Source organism: Salvelinus namaycush, chromosome 37 (assembly GCF_016432855.1).
Source record: "Salvelinus namaycush isolate Seneca chromosome 37, SaNama_1.0, whole genome shotgun sequence".
In the NCBI taxonomy this organism is placed as follows: domain Eukaryota; kingdom Metazoa; phylum Chordata; class Actinopteri; order Salmoniformes; family Salmonidae; genus Salvelinus; species Salvelinus namaycush.
The window spans coordinates 15680390-15700269 of NC_052343.1; the positions used below are offsets into that span (position 1 = coordinate 15680390).

The 19880-nt window shown below is 43.6% G+C and overlaps 1 protein-coding gene across 1 annotated transcript in view; it reads left to right on the top strand.

Moving 5' to 3' along the window:
- The first annotated feature begins 203 nt into the window (after positions 1-203).
- The window catches only part of adam15 (ADAM metallopeptidase domain 15), a 28697-nt gene continuing 9020 nt past the window's right edge, over positions 204-19880 (top strand). Inside the window, exons 1-20 of the mRNA XM_038976864.1 lie at positions 204-902; positions 2358-2461; positions 7923-7999; positions 8249-8327; positions 8459-8535; positions 9468-9684; positions 9826-9891; positions 10043-10114; positions 11306-11475; positions 11633-11717; positions 11849-11997; positions 12223-12400; positions 13018-13110; positions 13474-13669; positions 14080-14188; positions 14346-14541; positions 14700-14777; positions 14905-15016; positions 15209-15368; positions 16443-16557. Coding sequence (XP_038832792.1) covers positions 638-902; positions 2358-2461; positions 7923-7999; positions 8249-8327; positions 8459-8535; positions 9468-9684; positions 9826-9891; positions 10043-10114; positions 11306-11475; positions 11633-11717; positions 11849-11997; positions 12223-12400; positions 13018-13110; positions 13474-13669; positions 14080-14188; positions 14346-14541; positions 14700-14777; positions 14905-15016; positions 15209-15368; positions 16443-16557 — 2598 coding nt within the window. The 5' untranslated portion in view covers positions 204-637. The remainder of the gene's footprint in view (positions 903-2357; positions 2462-7922; positions 8000-8248; positions 8328-8458; positions 8536-9467; positions 9685-9825; positions 9892-10042; positions 10115-11305; positions 11476-11632; positions 11718-11848; positions 11998-12222; positions 12401-13017; positions 13111-13473; positions 13670-14079; positions 14189-14345; positions 14542-14699; positions 14778-14904; positions 15017-15208; positions 15369-16442; positions 16558-19880) is intronic.

Here is a 19880-nt window from a genome sequence, read left to right on the forward strand (position 1 = left end):
ATCGATTTTTGTATTTCGGGGGGGGAATTTGCTATATAGAAATGTTGTGTAAGGTTTGTTAGAATACGCGGCGGTCTATAATGTGACCGCACAGAAAGATTCAGGCAGTAAAGAGTTAAAGCACAAGAGAAAATCCCGCCCTGTACGGGGGTTGAAATGCGATTACACCATCGCTGTAAACACTCACTCAGTCTTTTGCCCGAATGTCTTGCATGTGCGAAACTGTCTGCCTTTCAGGAATTAAGATATTCTGGATAGCACTTTGGGAGTTAAACAAGATCACAGTGGGTTCATCTCCGCTACGGAAGGGACATATATTGTAGTAGCTCTGTGTGTGAAGGTAACGGTACTGGAAATATGACCCTGCGATAACTGCAGCCAGAGGCTACGGACAGCGGGCCGGTCTTGTTTAGAGGCAGGTGAATGCAGCCTCTTGAAATAAAGTTACACGTTCGATTGACTGGCCCATGGAACACTTCTGCTCTGCGCGTGCCTTTGTGGATGCCTATCATGGACTTTCGCTTGACATTTGCCCTTGTAGGCAAATTGAGGTAGCCATATAGTTGCTTCCGACAGAACCTGTTGCCTTTCTCCGTTTCTGAATGCGTTGTTTTACACCCTTTAGGTGGATTAATTGATGGACAGGAGCCAATGTCACTGCGCAACAATGTTTCTGTCTGGAGCTCTGGTAACATTGGTGCTACTCGAGACTGTTACATTTCGCGGTACTCAATCAAATACGTTACTTAGTAGCCGTTTAGGATTACTGGACGATAACGATTTGCAGGAATATCTGCTGGCGGAAAGTCATTTGAACTCGAATAAAACAGAGATGGAGAAGCCACAAGAGAAGCTGTCTCCTTTGAACGCAACAACAGTATCGTCTAACTCCACACTTACAAGTAGGTATTTGTAGTAACCCTAGTTTAGCCCAGGCAACTTCAAAGGAACTCATTAAAATGTGATTTCAGTCCTTGCCTGGGCACTCTCAAATTCATCCAAAATTACCTTACATTTTAGGCCTATCCTACAGTCAGTTAAACCTCTCTCTATACTGGAGCCTAGCATGTAACACTATGCCAATTACAATTAATATTTATCTGATACCTTTACTTTCTAAACACTTATAATAACATGTTTCTAGTGAATTCGGGTGTAGGCCCGACCAGGACTTGGACCCTGGCTCAGTGACTGTCAAACCCAACGCCTAGTGAAGAGGTTCAGACCTTTTCGCTTAACTTTAAAGTTGTTGGCTTGACAGTCGCAGGACACATGTTCAAGTCCCGTTGGGGAAGATTCTGTAAAATGATGTTGGTGGCTTATGGTAGAGAAATAAACATTCAATTCTCTGGCAACGGCTCTGGTGGACATTCCTGCAGTCAGCATGCCAATTGCACGCTCCCTCAACTTGAGACATCTGTGGCGTTGTGTGACACAACTGCACATTTTAGAGGGACCTTTTATTGCCCCCAGCACAAGGTGCACCTGTGTAATGATCATGCGGTTTTAATCGGCTTCTTGATATCATGGCAAAGGAGAAATGCTCACTACAAGGATGTTAACAAACTTGTGCACAACATTTAAGAGAAATGTTTTTTGTGTGTATGGAAAATGTCTGCAATCTTTTATTTCATCTCATGAAAACATGTTGCATTTATATTTTTGTTAAGTGTACATAGGTAGGCTATTGTAAAATGAGCACTGGGAGGTGGTCTGCTACTTTTTGGTCCTCGAGACACCTGCCAGCCAGCCAGTCATCTATAACAAGCCTAATACAGGCTCTGGACAACAGCTGTACTAGGAACGGACAGGGGACACAGAGCCTCTTGTACTGAAGTTAATGCAGCTGTGTCTGTTTTATGTGTGTGTGAAGAAAGGAGTCAGAAGATATGCCGGCTGAGAAAGAGAGAGCATGAGCTATTATAAGCACATCCGGCATCACTGATTGGTTTGTGCAATTATCTTGAATTGTACATGTTTAGATTGTGATGCTGAGTTTTTTTCCTGGCATATTGAAACCATTTAATGAAAATTGTAGATTTCCTGCATCCTACCCCAAGCCTGTATACCACATTAGTTTGTCCTTACTACTAAGGGATATCCATCTGAGATGTGGCTGACTTGATCTTAGAATTAGCATTGCCCCATGGGGAAGGGGGTTCACTGACTACTAGGGCTGGATAATAGGTTGCCATTAGCTGAGAATTTAGATTTTAGGGTCAATACTAGCACTAACAAAACAGTTTCTCCATCCCCTGATGTTAGAGTATCAAACTGATATTTATTCATCAGAATATAGCGCCTCAAGGGACATAAGACAATATTTTCCTATGAATCCCATCTCTCCCTGTCCCCAGGTCCAGAGCACCACCATGGTAGTAGGCACGGCAAGCCACTGGAGAGGACCAGGCCCTTTGTGGTAGTGGACGGACACAAGAGAAGTCTGAGTGAGGCCTTGCAGGTGAGACTACAGACATCAAGAGAATGTGTGTGTGTGAGAGTATCGTTCTACACAGAGCCATACACATACACACTATTACTCTGGTCCTACTTCCACTACCTGCTTTCTATTTCCATGCGTACATGTTACCATTCTTCATTCAGTGATCCCAGAGCACTTTTATAAAGTGGCCTTTATTTTTTTAGATAGTGTCAGAGGTTAATAACCATTCTATTTTTACAGGTCCCATAGGAACTCCTAATTTTAAACTGCAGTTTTATATCTCAAACTAACATCAAACCCACACCTGGTTATTCCAATTGTGTGGCTCACGTTTTTTTCCATTCGAAGGTCGTCAGTGTTATGATGTTCTCCTCTCTGGGTGGAGTGTGTGATATGGGGGAATTCTTCAGGATATGATTTCAGACCTCCTGTCAGCTGCACAGGAAGTGTCCGTCCTCTTAAAGTGCACCAGTCCCCCCCACCTTCTTCAGATCATAGTTTTTATTCAGGAAGCTCCCTGTAAAATATGTCAAGGCGCCTACTTCCTTCCTCTGTTATATTAGCACAAAAAAGGAAGCCAGGCAGCAGACCCCCCCACCCTCCTCCTTTCCACACACACACACACACACATAGAGGAAAGTAGAGAATAAGAGCATGACAGGGCTACATTTTTGCACATCACATTTTAAGCTAGCTACTGGATCGGAATGTTAACTTTCAAAAGGTTGAATCCCATTGGCAAAGCAGTCTCCATCAGGCACCCAGACGTTTGTTTACTGGTTTCAAAACCAACCAGGGCACTGCAATGTCATACAAATAACAGTTGAGTGGGCCTCATTGGCTAAGACTCAGTGGAGAGTCACTCCTAATTCCTACATTATTGTGTGGTTTATCCTCTGAATCACTGCAGTCATTGATGAATGAGTAGCCGTTTTTCACTTGTCATGAGGTTACTGCACCCACAGCCTACTGCTCATACTGACGAACATAACACCAGTGATTCACATACTCACTCAAAATACATGCAACGTGTAACCATGGTAACCGGGACCTGTTTTTAGATTGTTTGTCAGAAATGAGAAGAAAGGTGGGGGATGAAGCCATATGGGAGGGGTGTGTCTGTGATTCAAACTTTGTCCGTCCACCCTCATCAACACCCACCCATCCCCTGAACAATGTAATTCCTGTAACGTTCCATTTCCCAGTCCAGGGTATTCAAGTGATAAAGATCACTCCAACCTGAGCCAAGTGTGACCTTAGAAGTAGAGCCACCACTTGTGCTCTAAATAGCACTAATTAAAGTATTTCAATTCACCACTCAAACTGAGTGCACTTACTTGAATGTAATCACCATGATAGTGTGCAACTTCATCACGTTAAATGTAGATCTTTATTTGTCTAACAAAGCATGATTAGCTATAGATAAGACGATCGTAAATGTTCTCTCGAGGCAAAAAGATCTGAGTGTATATTCTTTGCATATCACTACCATGCTACAAATCCAGATTATTATTTTAGTTAGTTCAAAGGAACTACGAGTTTGTTTTGATGAAATGCGTGTAGCTCCCAGCCCCATTAGGATCTCAGATTGATTATACGTGAGTGAGATATTAAAGAAGAAAACATGCCAGTCACCACAGTGTTAGTTTCATTTCTTATGGTGGAGCAGGTGACTTGTGTCCTCTTGGGAGAGGACTTGACTTGACCTGAATAGCTTCTGTCAACGTTGAACCATGAAAAGATCTACTTTGTCAGACAAACTTTCAGACAGTTGCCACATTGATGTTGAAAGGAATGTTTTAAGAAGAAAATACAGACATGTATGACATGTTATCAGTTTGCAGGTAACGCTTTGTAGTTGAGTTGTTCTGCTGCTCAGTGCTCACCTCTCTGGTGCCTGCTATTAGTAGCCTCCACACCAACTTGGTTATGAATGGATTTGTGACACCACACACACAGGGAGCTCTGGTGTGTAAGGCGTGCAGCAGGGAGCTTCACCTTAATACAGCTTAAGAAGGGGATCTCAGCTAATTCAGAGCCTGATCGCTCTGTGTTGACAGTAAGCATTTCTGCCACCCCAACCCTTTACCCTACCATTAAGACGGCCGTGTGTGTGAGGGGGGGCATTATTGTCTTACACCCAAGCATGGTAAGACTGATTCTTTACGTGAGGGGGGGGGGCCCTCTTATCTACTTAAGAAAGTGTCTGTAGGGAAAGTGTTTCACATGGGTGTGTGGTGTATTGAGCCAGTTAAAGAATGGTCTTGAGTTAATCCCCAACCGGGGTCGTGTTTATATAACCAGATCATTCATTATACCCCAAAAGTAATTCAAATCACTGAGTACTTCTCTGAGCCCAAGTGAAGGTAATGCCAGTAGGCAGGCTGGCTACTAGTTAAATGGGAATGAATCTCTTTTCCTATTGGTGAGGTTAGTTCTGGATATCCATGCACAGCAGTAAAGAAACAGTCAGAGGCAGACATGAGTTCCAGTGAAATGGTTTTCACTCTTGCCTTCATACCACAATCTGTTGAACATCTATAAACAGGAAGTGTTCACTCTCTGGTCCATCAATATGTATCAGTCAAGTGCTAGGGAAGAGGAGCAGAGCCAGCAACCACCACTTTCCCTTTGGGACTGGAGTTGAATGTGACACTCCGCTACCTCATGTTGCCCATTGTACATGAATTCACTTGGCTGTTATTGTTATGCAAAGGGATACACAAGTCATGAACTAACCCAGAGATTTCCCCCAGATAAATAACAGAGAAGCACTACAGGGACTGAGGAAGACAGACATCCCAGGAGCTGACTGATTGTATTTCCCTCCCTTGCACTCTCCCGTTGAGCTGAAAGAGCTGGAGAGGAATCACTACTTGCCCTGTCCCTCCCTCTCTCCCTTCCTACGTTACACCCCCTCCGCCCATGTTCCCCTCTCCTCCTCCCTGGTTTATTTCTTCTGCTGTGGGTCACAAGCAGCTCTGGGTCTGAATGGACCCCACCCAGCATTCATGTGGCGGTGAGCTCATCTTGTTACTAGCAGGAGATCGGCCTGGGACATTTACCTCACTGAGGGAGAGAAGGAGAGGGGGGAAATAAGAGGAGGAGAGGGTGAAGGTAGAGAGAGTGGGGGAAGGAGAGGTAATGGCAGCAGAGATGGAGTGGACATGGTTGTCGATAAGATGAAGAGTGACAGAGAGGTGTAAGAAGTCAGTGAGAGTGAAACAAGAGACCTGTTGCGAGTGTGAGGTAAGGGTTCAGCAGGGGGAGAGAAGAGAAGGTAGAGACAAGGAGAGAAATGTAAGATAAATTGTAATGCTCAAAGGAGAGGGTGAGAAAGGTAGAAGTGAGGCAATGACAAACAAAGTGTGGAGAGGGTGGGTGTTTCTTGGCTGAGCTCCAGATATTTGGGTGTGATCCTCCTCCACTAGAGCCCTGAACAGATGTAGCTCTGCTGTGCTCTGGAAGGAGCCCTGTTTCTACTCTGACCTCTCACCCCAAAACCACAATCCAAGGCAGTTTGCCAAAAGCTGCAGATGTTTGAGTGTGTACATGTACTGTATGTCTTCCCATCTCTTTCTCTCTTATTCTTTCTTCTCTTTGGTTGCATAACTGACATTACTCTAGTTTGTTTTTTGCCTTGTAGTTTGTAGCCAGATCTCCACCATTGTGCCTGGAGTCTTTGTTGGTTACCCATTGGACTCTTGCCCTGGCAGAACAAAAACACAGACCCACCCAACATAAGTCAGTCACACTCTCCTTACATAGTGTGGTGAATGACCTCACCAAAGCCCTCTGATTATAATAAAGACTATAGAAACTAGAAATAGACCAGAGTTGTGTTTTCTTTCAAATGTATTGGAAATCCACCTCAATTATTAGCATCTACTTCTGGGATTCTTCTTGGATTATGATATTCTTGGATGTGGAACCAGTTATATTTTGTACATATCCAATGACTGGGTTCCAGTGTGAAATGTTATGTTATTACTAATAGCCTCTTAGAGCCTATGGTAAAGGGACATAGTTGTGTCATATGAACCATGATGATGTTACAATATTTCTGGGACTGTGGACAGTAGAATACTTCTGAGTGAATTGGGTGTAAGTTGTTGTTGGATTTGGGTACCCGGCAATGACATTATCCAGCATGATTTCGCCGGTCCACAGAGAAGGTAGACTTTTTGGTTCCTCATAGTCACTAACCGCTACTTGGAACTGAACAGACCTCTCTGGCATATTGTCACCACCCATTACCTTACTGCCAGTACTCCTAGTTCTAGTCCCATTTCCAAGCCTGCCAATTCCTGTCAGTTAGCTGGAGAGGAGAAAGCGAGGAAGCAGCACTCTGCGGTGGGGAAGGAGGGAAGCACCAACAGGAAGGGTTTCACTTACTCACTGTCTTCAAAGGTGGAGCCACTAAACGCGCTAGAAAGCGACTGATTGGCAGGAAGAGAGACAGGTTAGTTCCTGCTGGGGGGAATGACTGTAATTAGATGGAAGCGCAGGGGAAACGGACATGAAAAGAGGGATAGGACGTAATTTATCCACCGCTGCGCTGCCTTTGCGTTTGGTGAGAGAAATATGCAGCAGGTAAAGGAAGTCCATTTATAGCCTGATCCTTAGTGCCTTTGAGGGGTAACCCTGGCTGACAGTCTGATTCAGCCCATTTGGGCTCTAGTATTGTGCTTAGGTGCCAGTGCCAATCAAGGACTGGGTGCTGCACACGTTTAGAGACTGGGTCTATTTTAGAGAGCATGTAGGTGTAAGAGTTTACAGATAGTGCTCAGGGGCGGCTGCAGCCATAGACAAAGTATAACGTTAATCGCACCATCTCATTTCATGTCCGCTGACTGGTTTGATGGGATGAGTATTGATTGGCTGAAGTGATTCAAAGTATATAGTATTATCCAATCTGAGCATTGTGTAATAATGGAACTTTAGTGCGGAGAAAGGATGAGCGCTCCATAGCTGTCTACTACATCTGAAATGTTGTCCATCAGCCTCTAAAGGATATAGGTCATTGTGTACATAACCTGTTCTTTATGAACTATACAGGACTTCCTAAGCCTCAATCCTTTAACCTTCGCAGGGTTAATAGGAAAGACCACATGGTGGTACTGGCTATTACTGTTCTTTCACTAAGAAGATTGTCCCTTTGCCCCGTTTGCCACTTCAAGCTGCTCTTGGCTGCATTCGCTCATTAAGACACCCATCACATGCTAATCATGAATACACCATGTTGGAACATTGAGCGATCACAATAACAACAATAGCAAACAAAGTCATTTTTGTTGAACGATGAGTTAATTTGGCCACACAAAGTCCTTGTTCACCTTTTGCACAACAGTTGTTAGGGGGAAGTGTCCAACCGGGTTTTTGCATTACAGTTAGTTAAATTGTTAGTTAAATCCACTGACTTATGAGGATAAAAATCACAGTACATATTACCAGGTGTATGTTTCTTTTCCTTTCACAGAACGGTCACCCAGACAAGCTACAGTGTGGTCTTCAATTTGGAGGCAGCATCTATCTTTTGGACCTGGAGAAAAACCAGTAAGCTCACTAACATAATATACTCCCTTTTTAAATATCAGAAAATGACATATATTTCAATATCAGGCCTTAGCTATTTGAATGGGGAGATGTGATGCTGAAATGCCCCAACCTTTGCCATTGTTGAGTTAAGACTTCATAGTTTCATAAAGGGGTTTATCATTAGCAATTAAAAAATTCGGACTTCAGACAAATCTTCAGAGGAAGTAGTCTGAATGAATGTACAGTAACCCTGTCCTCTCCCTGCAGTGATCTCCTGCCCAAGCCCCCCAATATCTTCTACTACCTCCCTAATGGCACTGGGGTTTCTTTAGAGGAGAGCACAGTGGTAAGTAATGTGTTGTAAATGTTCTGATTTGTTATAGGGATAGTTAACGGTAAGTTAGTTCATATGAGCTTGGATAATAATGTTGTCATTATATTATGTTGACTACTATCTCCCTGGTTGTTATCTCCTAGACTCACTGCTACTACCACGGCTCAGTGAGGGGCTTCCCACAGTCCAGGGTGGCTCTCAGTACCTGCTCTGGACTCAGGTAATAATATCAACTTTAACTCTCTGTCCAAACTACAGGATGGTATGCGGCCTGTCAAAATTAGGATACTTTCCCCTCTGTCACTACCCAAAGGAATGTACAATTTCACGGAACTTCACAAGCAAGGCAACAGCATGCGAACAATGCTCCCTGTAGATGTACCCAGTCAACATTCTTGATTTGAGAATGGTGTCCATGGAAGTGAGATCATACAAATTCATACTGTGTAATCATGCCTTTTAGGTTTTCCATTAAGAAATAGAGCCTAACAGCTCAATAAGTTTACCCGCATGACCTTATGACCTTAAGCATATGCATTTCATTCTCTGTTATGTAATGGTTAATGCATTTAAAACCAGTAAAGTGATCTAAACAGGGGTCAGCCTTATCCCACTTTATCACCCATCTCAGTTAAACCCTTTGTGGTGCACTATATGGTAAACCTATTATTATAAAGGGGAAGTCTTTACTAAGGGCACTTCACCTTTGCCTGCAGTACGGACAACGTCATGGTTATGTGAGTGGGGCGAAGTGATCGACCGTGAGGTGGCTTTAATCCAATCCAGATTAATCTGAAAGAACTCTGACCTCCTCAAACATACGAATCACCCGATTTGAGAGAGCGCCATTTTTAATCTGGGGTCCCTTCCGCTGGCTTGGATACTTAAGGGATATCCAAATGAACTTGGCGGAAATCCATGGAAAATCCTCTTGACCTATTTCGAGTTGGAGTTATTTAGAGCTCTTTACTGCGTGGGCAGACCATGTGGCCATATACTCGGTTCAGGGTCATGTTTATGTAGCGAACGTAATATGGTTGCTAGCAGAGCCTTGCACAATGTCCTCACCTGAAGTAACTGTATTTACTTTGAACTTGGATGCCATTTTTTGTCCCTGTTGAGTGAGTCCCTGTTTATTCCCCTCTCTCTCAGGGGTGTGGTGGCCATCAACTCCACCCTGAGCTTTGAGTTGCAGCCTGAGGAAGAACATGAGGACGAGGAGGGGGCAGAGGAGAGTGGAGGGGAGGAGGAGGAGGGGATGCACCTGCTCTACTCCACCAGACCTCTGGAGAGGGGTAGTGTTGGGGGCTGTGGGGTGTCCCATAAACCTGTACCCCCAATCCACATCCCACCACAAGTCCCACACAGGGTGAGAGGGGCTGGAAGCACAATCAAATGTTTGTTTATCCTGGGATTGGAACTACTGACGTTTTTGCCACTGCTGGAAATTGTCGACATCGTAGTGTACATTGGCCCGAATATCTTTTGTTTACACTTTGCTTTTTTGCAGAGTAAGAGGGACATTCTCTCAGAGACCAAGTACATAGAGCTTGTGCTTGTAGCTGATCACAAAGAGGTAATGTACCATAAGGCTAATGTACGACAATGCCGCCTAGTGTAAGCGAGGCACTGACATAGCTGCACTTTGAAGAGACCCCAGTACATTTAGACCAATCCCATCATGTTCTGCCTCTATTGTCCTAACCAATAACTGTTATTGTTTACAGTACCGTAACTACCAGAAAATCAACAAGACTATCATCTATCGAATGCTGGATGTGGCCAACCAAGTAGACTGGGTATGTAACCTAATAGTAAAGTGGTCTCCTTTTTACCTCATTTAACACCTGATTTACTTGACAAAAGCCACATCTCAGTAAGTGGTCCAGGTAAGTCTTCCTCTTCTATCGTCTACTGCTTCTCTATTGTTCCTCAAGCAAGCAGGAGGCCGACGATATCGCGTATTCCCAACAGACCAAGTCCTTGAATGCCCTACTCCTTGAAGTTTGCAGGTGTCTAAAAAACATTATCTTGCGAAAAACAAATGTTTTCACCCTTTAGTGTGTGTACTTTACTGTATTTATACTTGGGATATCGCTTTTCAAAAGTTAAATTAAATTGCTTGAGGATGTCTTACACCCAGTTTATTAGGTACAGCATCCCGTTCATGAAAATGGTTGGCTCCTACAGACAGTGTGTCACGTGGCTGTGGCTTGCTGTATAAAGCAGGCAGACTGGCATCAAGGCATTCAGTTACTGTTCGGTTGAACGTTAGAATGGGCAAAAAGAGCGAACTTAGTGACCTTGAGCGTGGTGTGATTGTCAGTGCCAGGCGCGTTGGATCCAGTATCTCATAAATGGCTGGCCTCCTGGGTTTTTCACACACGACAGTGTGTAGGATTTAAAGAGAATGGTGCCACAGACAAAAAACATCCAGTCAGCAGCAGTCCTGTGGGTGAAAATAGCTCGATGAGCGGTTAAAGGAGAATGACAAGAATCGTGCAGGCAAACAGGCAGGCCACAAACAGGCATATAATGGCGCAGGACGCCATCTCACACACATCTCGTCAATCCTTGTCACGGATGGGCTATTGCAGCAGACTACAACAACTCCTATCAGCTAAAAACAAGAAGAAGCGGCTCCAGTGGGCACGCTATCACCAACACTGGACAATTGAGGAGTGGAAAAACATTGCCGGGTCCAACTTAACCTGGTTCCTGTTGCGTCATGCTGACGGCAGAGTCAGTATTTGGCGTAGGCAGCATGAATCCATGGCACCGTCCTGCCTGGTGTCAACGGTACAGGCTGGTGGCAGTGGTGTAATGGTGTGGGGAATGTTTTCCTGGCACACATTAGGTCCCTTGATACAAATTGAGCAACGTTTCCATGCCCCAAATAATTCAAGCTTTTCTGGAGCCAAAGGGAATCCTAAACTGGCCACTGTATATTTGTATTGGTTTGTCATGGTGGTCCTCATCTACCCCTCTAGTTCTACCGGCCGCTGAGTGTGCGTGTGGCTCTAACTGGGGTGGAGATCTGGAGTGACCAGGATAAGATCCAGGTTGACAAGAGTCCCTCAGACACTCTCAACCGCTTCCTGGAGTGGCGCACCAGAGAGCTGCTGCCCCGCCTGCGTCACGACAATGCTCAGCTCATTATGTGAGTAGTCAAGTGGACTTGGTTGAAGTAATCGGTGCCTTTCTCACACCTGTACATTATGGAAGCAGATTCATCCCAAATACATGTGTATATACCAGTGGATGGCCTCTTTGTGAAAATAGACTAACTATAACTGTATGTGTTTGATCTGTTCCAGGGGGGGCTCATTTGATGGAACTACAGTGGGAATGGCTTCTCAGTCTTCCATGTGCTCCAAGGACCGGTCAGGAGGAGTCAATGTGGTGAGTTAGTTAGCTTCAGATAGGTTTATCAGTGGAGTACAGGGGTATCTGCCCCACAATGACAGTATAAGTCTGGTAGTTGACTGACTCTGTGTGTGTCTCTCTCTCTCTCTCTCCCTCTCTGTGGGTAGGATCACCTGGTCAGTGTACTGGGGGTGGCGTCCACCATTGCCCACGAGCTCGGGCACAATCTGGGCATGAATCACGACACGGCCGACCGGCGCTGCCATTGTCAGAATGAACCACGCCTGGGAGGCTGCATCATGGAGCCATCTACTGGGTGAGGGGCTAGGGGGCTATGGTGGGCGAGGTTTGACGTGCATTACAGAAGCACCAGGCCATGCAAAGTCAATGATACAAAACAAAGGGTCAGTTATGTGCAGCTGTGATCCTCACTTGCCTTGTATTATGTTAATTTTTAGGCACTTCATTTTAATGCACTTGTAAGAAGCTCTGGATAAGAGCATCCACTAAATGTCTTGTTCTCTTTACCCCTCTGTTCCAGGTTCATGCCAGGCCAGCTGTTCAGCAGCTGCAGTGCCAGAGACCTGTCCCTCAGCCTGCTCCATGGTGGGGGGATGTGCCTCTTCAACGTGCCCCAGCCTGAGAAACTGCTGGGGGGGCCACGCTGTGGAAACCTCTACGTGGAGAATGGAGAGGAGTGTGACTGCGGCCTGCTGGATGTATGTTGGACAGTAAATTTGATATTTTTAGGGAGGACAGCATAGCTCACCATAGATGCAGGTTGAAGTTTATTTGGATGAATCTTGCCCTGGAAGCAGCACTGAGCGGTTTTCTCTAGATGGGCCAGCTGTTAAGTCAAAATTGTCTATATCATACAAAATTAATGAAAACAAAAATGTGCTTTTTGGTCTTAATTTAAGGTTAGGCATAAGGTTAGCAGTGTGGTTAGGGTTAAGGTTCGGGTTAGGTTTAAAATCAGATTTTATGACTTTGTGGATGTGCCAGCTACTGACCACTGTGCAGAGCTGCCTCCTGGACAAGATTCATCCCAATGACAAGATTCATCACCAACCTCCCACCATAGACGATAATTCAATTAATAGACTTTATGATTTAGGTCAGGGGTATTCAATCAGGGGGCCCGTGAAAATATATATATAAAATTTCACATTTTATTTTGTTATTTCAATGTTTAATGTTTAATTCTAACGTATGATGGGGGTCCCAGGGTCGCCAGTTTGCCTGGAAGGGGATCTCTGCGAAAGAAAAGGTTGAAGACCCCTAACTTAGGGTTTAGGATGAATTATTAAGTGTCTCTGTCTCTCTGGATGTCCAGGAGTGTAACGATCCCTGCTGCAACGCCACCACCTGTAAACTGGTTCCTGGGGCCCAGTGTTCCTCCGATGGCATCTGTTGTGACAACTGCAGGGTGGGCAAGCCTCTCTCCCTCTGTCTCCTTCACTGGACTCTTACTGACAGTCACTCATTCAACCCCATCACTGAACACGCTACTGAACACCTACATTTAAATCAGCTTAGATCATTAGTCTCATATTTATTATAACTATAATTATATATGTTATAACTCTGATTGTTATGTTCTTGTCTATTACGGTTCTATATTTTGTCACGTATCTTTTATGTGGACACCAGAAAGAGTAGTTTCTGCATGTGTAATAGCTAATAGTGATCCTAATGAACTAAACTATTACATGATCTATCACAAGAAGCTGAACAAAGGTCCAAATCATAAACCCCTTTACTGATCTGTCTATTTTCTCTGTCTGACCAGCTGCGTACAGGTGGATGGATGTGTCGGCAGCCCCTGGGGGAGTGTGACCTCCCAGAGCACTGCACCGGTACCTCTCCCTACTGTCCCCCCAACGTGTTCCTGCAGAACGGCGAGCCCTGCGAGGAAGGCTCCTCCTACTGCTACAGCGGTGTCTGCGCCAGCCTCAACACACAGTGCCAGATGTTGTGGGGACCTAGTGAGTTACACTATTGGTCAAATGTTCTGGACCCGATAACATTGGGATTGATACCACTGTGGGGAGCTGGTGGCTAGTTATTTTGACTTGTTTCAGTACTTTTACCAAGTACTGTAGAACCTCAAGAGATCTGAACTCAAGAGTTCTGGACTGACTGGTCAGCGGAACTGGAACTTTTAAAAGCAACAGAGAATACTTCCCTGGACAAAGGATTCCTATATATAATGTCACCACTAGTGTTTGATTGAAGAAACTGTTTTGGCGAGTTATTACATCATATCAAATCTTCATATGCCATATGTTGCAGAGATGGAGAATTAAGAATGGCTCATAAACTCAGGAGGCAGTGTTGTTCAGACACTTTTACTGTAGAATCTTTGAGACAATTAGGATTGTTTAAATCTTTTCAGATTCCACCAGGGCTCCGCCTGTCTGCTTTTCCTCCGTCAACAAACAGGGCAACAAATACGGCAACTGTGGCCAGATGGCGAACGGAACCTACATCCCCTGCCCTAGCAAGTAGGTACCACGTTCATTAAGGAACATCGTAGCAAAATGTTTTGCAACAGATTACAAATTAGCATATTTTATTGGTAAGTTCTTGTAGTCCCGCCCTGATTCAGTCCTTTTTCTTCCATATGTCTGACTGTTGCTCTGACTGTGTCTGACTTTTCAGAGATGTGCATTGTGGGAGGCTCCAGTGCCAGGGAGGCAACGACCGTCCGTTGCTAGGCACCAGCGCTGAGATCCTGACCACCAAAGTAAAATTTAACTACAGCGATTTTGTCTGCCGGGGAACCTACTTCCACCTTGGCGACGACGTCTCCGACCCTGCCATGGTGGCACAGGGCACCGCGTGTGGTCTTGGCAAGGTGGGCATCTCCTCAACTATAGAAATACAATGCAAAATACTTCTGTTTTTGTGGAACGGGTCATTTGACCCTTTGGAATAGGGAGGTTTGCTGTGTTATCTAAGCTTACATGCATATCTAAAATGATGATTGGTATTACTAACCATGTTGTGGTTCAGGCCTGTTGGAACCAGCGGTGTCAGGATGTGTCTTTGTTCGGCGTCGACGAGTGTCAGAGCAAATGCAACGGACACGGGGTGAGCAAGCCAGCTGCCTGTCTCCCCTTATATAAGTTATATTGTATAGCTCACAATGGACTGGCCCATACTGTTGTTGATGTTAATTTAATAATATGGCTCAATATCCTCTCTCTGACATTGCCAGGTGTGCAACAGCAATAAGAACTGCCACTGTGACGTGGGCTGGGCTCCTCCAGACTGTAGGTACACGGGCCATGGAGGCAGTGTGGACAGTGGCCCTGCAAGAGCACCTAGAGGTATCTCACCGTTCCTCCGTTAATGCACAACTTGACTGCACTCATAGATATACACTCCTTATCTTAATCAAATCCTTGAGAAATTGGGACACCGTATAAATAAAACTAGGATGAAATAAGTAACATGCACCCAGCTTTAATTCTATGTCTGCCATGTGATAACCAAGACCTACATTTTTTCTGTATCTCCAGGATCTGACCCGGCACGTGTGGCCTTGCTGGTCATCTTCCTCTTCATCCTGCCAGTGGTTCTCCTCTTCCTCGCCCTGCGTTTCCCCCGCTGTCACCGCAACCTGCCCTGCCTGGGCACTACCAGCCCCTTCCACAAGGGCACCGGACGCCAACAGAGCCGGTGAGAGCCCTGACCCAGGGGACACCAGCTGTGTTCACATATTAGTTACAATGTTTATATAGTATGTATATGTTTGCGCAGTGCAGAAAACCGCTATTAGTATGGACAGAATTTCGGCCATAGTGTTTTTTTAATAGCTATAATGGAATGAAAGGGGCTATAGCCAACTAGAGTATGTGCAAGTTTGAAACCTTGTGCATGTCCAATTATCTTGCACTTCATCAATCAATGGAGGTCAGAGTTAACTGTGTTTTTCACTACTCATAATTCAGTGGGGTCAGTGTGGCCCATAGTGAGAGTTGGGGCTTGGTGTTTGCCGTGGAACAGGCTAAAAGGTACTAAATGTTAAGGGTAGAGTAAAGCCATGGAATTAGTTTCTAGCTGCTCAGTTCTGGGCTGTGTCTTTACGACAAATCGTTACTGAAGTGCAACGTTAATGCTTAGTGTTCCATATAACACCCAAGAGTGTCTCTAGTTTGCAAAAATATCTGTGAATGTTGGTCCATATTAAAATAACTCACTATAATCTAAAGAGAGAGAGAATTTGATTGATCAGTTTTAGTTCAACATATGTTTTTTGAGTAAACAGCTCAGATACTAGCGATGCACTTTAAGTAGGATGTAACGACCAACTAAATGCTACGAAGGCTTTGGGAAACTCACCCCAGTTTAGTTCCCCATTTCTTCAATGTTTTAGATAAGACTCCTTTAGAGCCGGTTTCGTGGATAGTGATGGTGACCATTCTGTAGAGTCTCAGTTCTATAAGCTTATTTTGAGTGTTACTTCTGTCAACCTCATTTCTACTTATACTGTACCACTGCAATGACCTCTGACTCTTCAGAACTGATTATTCCCCAAGGTTGTAATATCATGTATATTAACCAGTGTATTGTAATCAAACACCCATTCTTTGAGGGCTGGACCAGTGTTATAGAGAAACATAATTCTTAACTCTTATGACAGTGCTCAGCTTACTATTTGTAACGCTTCAGCACCCCCATTATTGAAATTGTGGTATGACCTTTATGGTAATGTGTTAGTGTGTTAATGTGTGAGTGTGTGCTGTCTCCCAGGACCCCGGCCACCGAGCGAGTGGATGCTCGTAACGGGGAACAGGTCCAACCTCTGAGGTACCACTGGAGCCGCCAGAGTGACATCCAAATGACCCCGTCGCTGCCTTCTAACAAGGTACCACGATGACCCAGCCTGGCCTTCCCTGACTGTCACTCAAATAGTTTTTCCACCTACACTGTTCCTATGTGCCCTTATTACAGGTACATGGAATCGATAACACTGACTTTGTTGTAATAATATTAGCCATTTAGCAGACGTCAATCTCTCTGAGTTGACCCACATGAAAAAATACTACAGTTTACTATAGAATACTATAGTACATACTATAGAATTCTGTAGTAAACTGTAGAATAGGGATTAACATGGGTAATCGAGATCCCTTGACTGACCCATGAATACACATTTCCCGAAATGACAACACCTGGAAAATTACAAAAATGCTCCCCAATGTCGGCACTAATGCAATTCCACAAAATACACAACATGCGCAGCATCAGATTAGCAAAATATTTAATAGCGCATTATCCAAACAGGTTGTCGCATGGTAGCCTTTAGTCTAGCGTATTTTCTTCACACAAAGTTGCCATAAATTCAAAGTACACTCGTAATTGCCACTGCTGGAATGCACACGTGACCCGAATGCAGTTAATGAACCCTACAGAAAAACCCTACAGTATAGCCTATAAAACATGTGCCTCTTTGAGCTGTCATTGACTCTTCAGTGACTCTTCAGACAGTCACAAATTTGATAGGCACAATTTATTACATAGTCATCTCTGTCACAGGCATGAAGTCTATGGGTAGGGATGAGGGGAAATGATATATTCTCCTGTCCTAAAGCCTAGGCTATTTTCTAATCCAAAACCCTGACTCCTGTCTTGCATGAACATTCCTAACTTTATTCTGTAATCCATAGGTTGTATTATCAAAGCACGTCTCTCGCCTATGCATGTCAAAATACCGCTATTACATCTTCTCTGCGCTGTCTCTTTGATATTTAAACTATTTCCACTCTTCATCTCCCTGTTATTCTTGAGCTGATCTGCTATCCGTATGATCATTAACTCGATTTTTGCCAAAAAGAGGAGATATTCTGTCATTCGTTGAAGGTTATCTAGCAAGCTTAGCAACTTTGGTCATTTGACTTTTGTTTGACTGTCGTTACAAAGTTTGAATGATTCATCAACTCTATACTCTGGGCGCGCTCTGTGTCTAGATGGCTTACTGCTGAAATTTGCTGAATTAATTGAGGAACGTAAGGCTCAGAATTTATGAACGGCCTGTTTCGCAATTCACAACAATGTCATTGGCGATCAAAGACAGTTACTCTATCATTACTAAATATCAGTTTAATTTTCTCTGAAATCTTTACTCTCTTATTTGTGGAGAACCCTGGCATAGTGACCATATCTTGGTTTTAAACTCTTTAAATGGGCACATCTGATTTTTGTGCTATTTACCAGAACGTTCAGTATAAATATGAATTATTCCCAGTATTGAAACTTGTATGGAAAATATGAATCCCTACTGTTGAATACTATGCTACACACTGTAGTATCCCTCGATCGTGTAGTGTTTACTATATAATTTTGTAGTATGCTGTAGAATACTGTACTACACACTGGTACTCCCCTCTATTGTGTAGTGCTTACTATATAATTCTGTAGTGTACTGTAGAATACTATACTACACACTGTAGTATACCTTAATCATGTGTAGTAGTTACTATAGAATTTCTACCTACAGGTTATGGAAATGTTTTAGTATTTGTCCAGTAAGATTCCTTAAGGACAAAGCCACCAAATGTCAAAGATAATAAAACTAAAACACTATAGTAAATACAATAGTATTTTAGGCTTGGGCAGTATACCGTATACTGGGGTATTTAGAAATAGCCACAGGATGGTTTTTCAATACTGTCAATATCTTTGAAACTATTCATTTGAATTTTTTTATACATTTGAATATTTGTAGCTAATTTTGTAAGTAAGGTACCTGCAGTCAACTTGTGTAATACGTTAGGAGATAAAGAAGATTGCGTTCTTCATTTCACCTGTCACATTATTTTTCATTATGAAGTTTACTGGTAGTCCCTAATCACATTGTGTTTGTTTACAAGCACACAATGACTAGAGACCGGAACCTTGTGAGTCACACACTGTTGCGCGGCACACGCCAGGTGATCTAGTTACAGTATGGAATTCATAACTAAATGTTTGACAGCTAGATAACTTATAACTATTAAGTTAACTGTCTAAAATATACTCAATACTCTGTAGTTGGGCATTTGGTTTGCTAATTTAGTAGCTAGTTATCTATTAGCCAGCAGATCCAAGCCGCTTGCTTATAGCTGCACTAGGGTCAAACAGTATTCCTGTGTAGATTAAAATGTACCTCAATCCAGGGATGAGAAATGTATTGTACTCCTAATTGTCCCATTGTCTTCACGGTGTAACAGTTGGGATAATGGGACAATTCGGAGTACAACGCATTTCTCATCCCTGGATTGAGGTACGTTTTCTGAGCCATATCTTGCACTGACTCCGTGGTGTCTTAATATACACAGGAATGCTGTCTGAACCTAGTGCAGCTGTAAGTCAGCGGGTAGAATTTTCTGGCTGGCTGGTTATCTAGCTTCTTGCAAAATCAGTATTGCTAACCTTTGGATTACAGAGGCTCAATGGAGTTTGAAAATAGCACCCCTTCTGTTCAGTGCCGGTATTACAGAATATCCCGGGATGGCACAAGGTCGGTATGACAATCTGGATACCGCCAAAGTGGAAGTTCTAACTATAGAAATACTACTACATTTATACTATAGTAAATTGTAAATACTACAGTCATGTCCACAAAAACACTACAGTGTACAGTAAAGTCAAAAAACACTACACTACAGTGAATACAATAGTATATAAATATAGTAATACTACAGTATTTACAGTGCCTTCAGAAAGTATTCAGACTCCTTGACTTTTTCCACATTTTGTTAGGTTACAGCCTTATTCTAAAATGTATGAAATTGTTTCTTTCCCTCATCAATCTACACACATACACACACACCCCATAATTACATTTTTGCTCATTTATAAAATAAACTGAAATATCATATTTACTTAAGTATTCAGACCCTTTACTCAGTACTTTGTTGAAGTACCTTTGGCAGCGATTACAGCCTCAAGACTTTTTGGGAATCGTTTAAGCTACAAGCTTGGCACACCTGCATTTGGGGAGTTTTTCCCATTCTTCTCTACAGATCCTCACAAGCTCTGTCAGGTTGGATGAGGAGCGTTGCTGCACAGCTTTTTTCAGGTCTCTCCAGAGATGTTCGATCGGGTTCAAGTCCAGGCTCTGGCTTGGCCGCTCTTTGGTTGGGTCGTGTTTCAGAGACTTGTCCCAAAGCCACTCCTGTATTGTCTTGGCTGTGTGCTTAGGGTCGT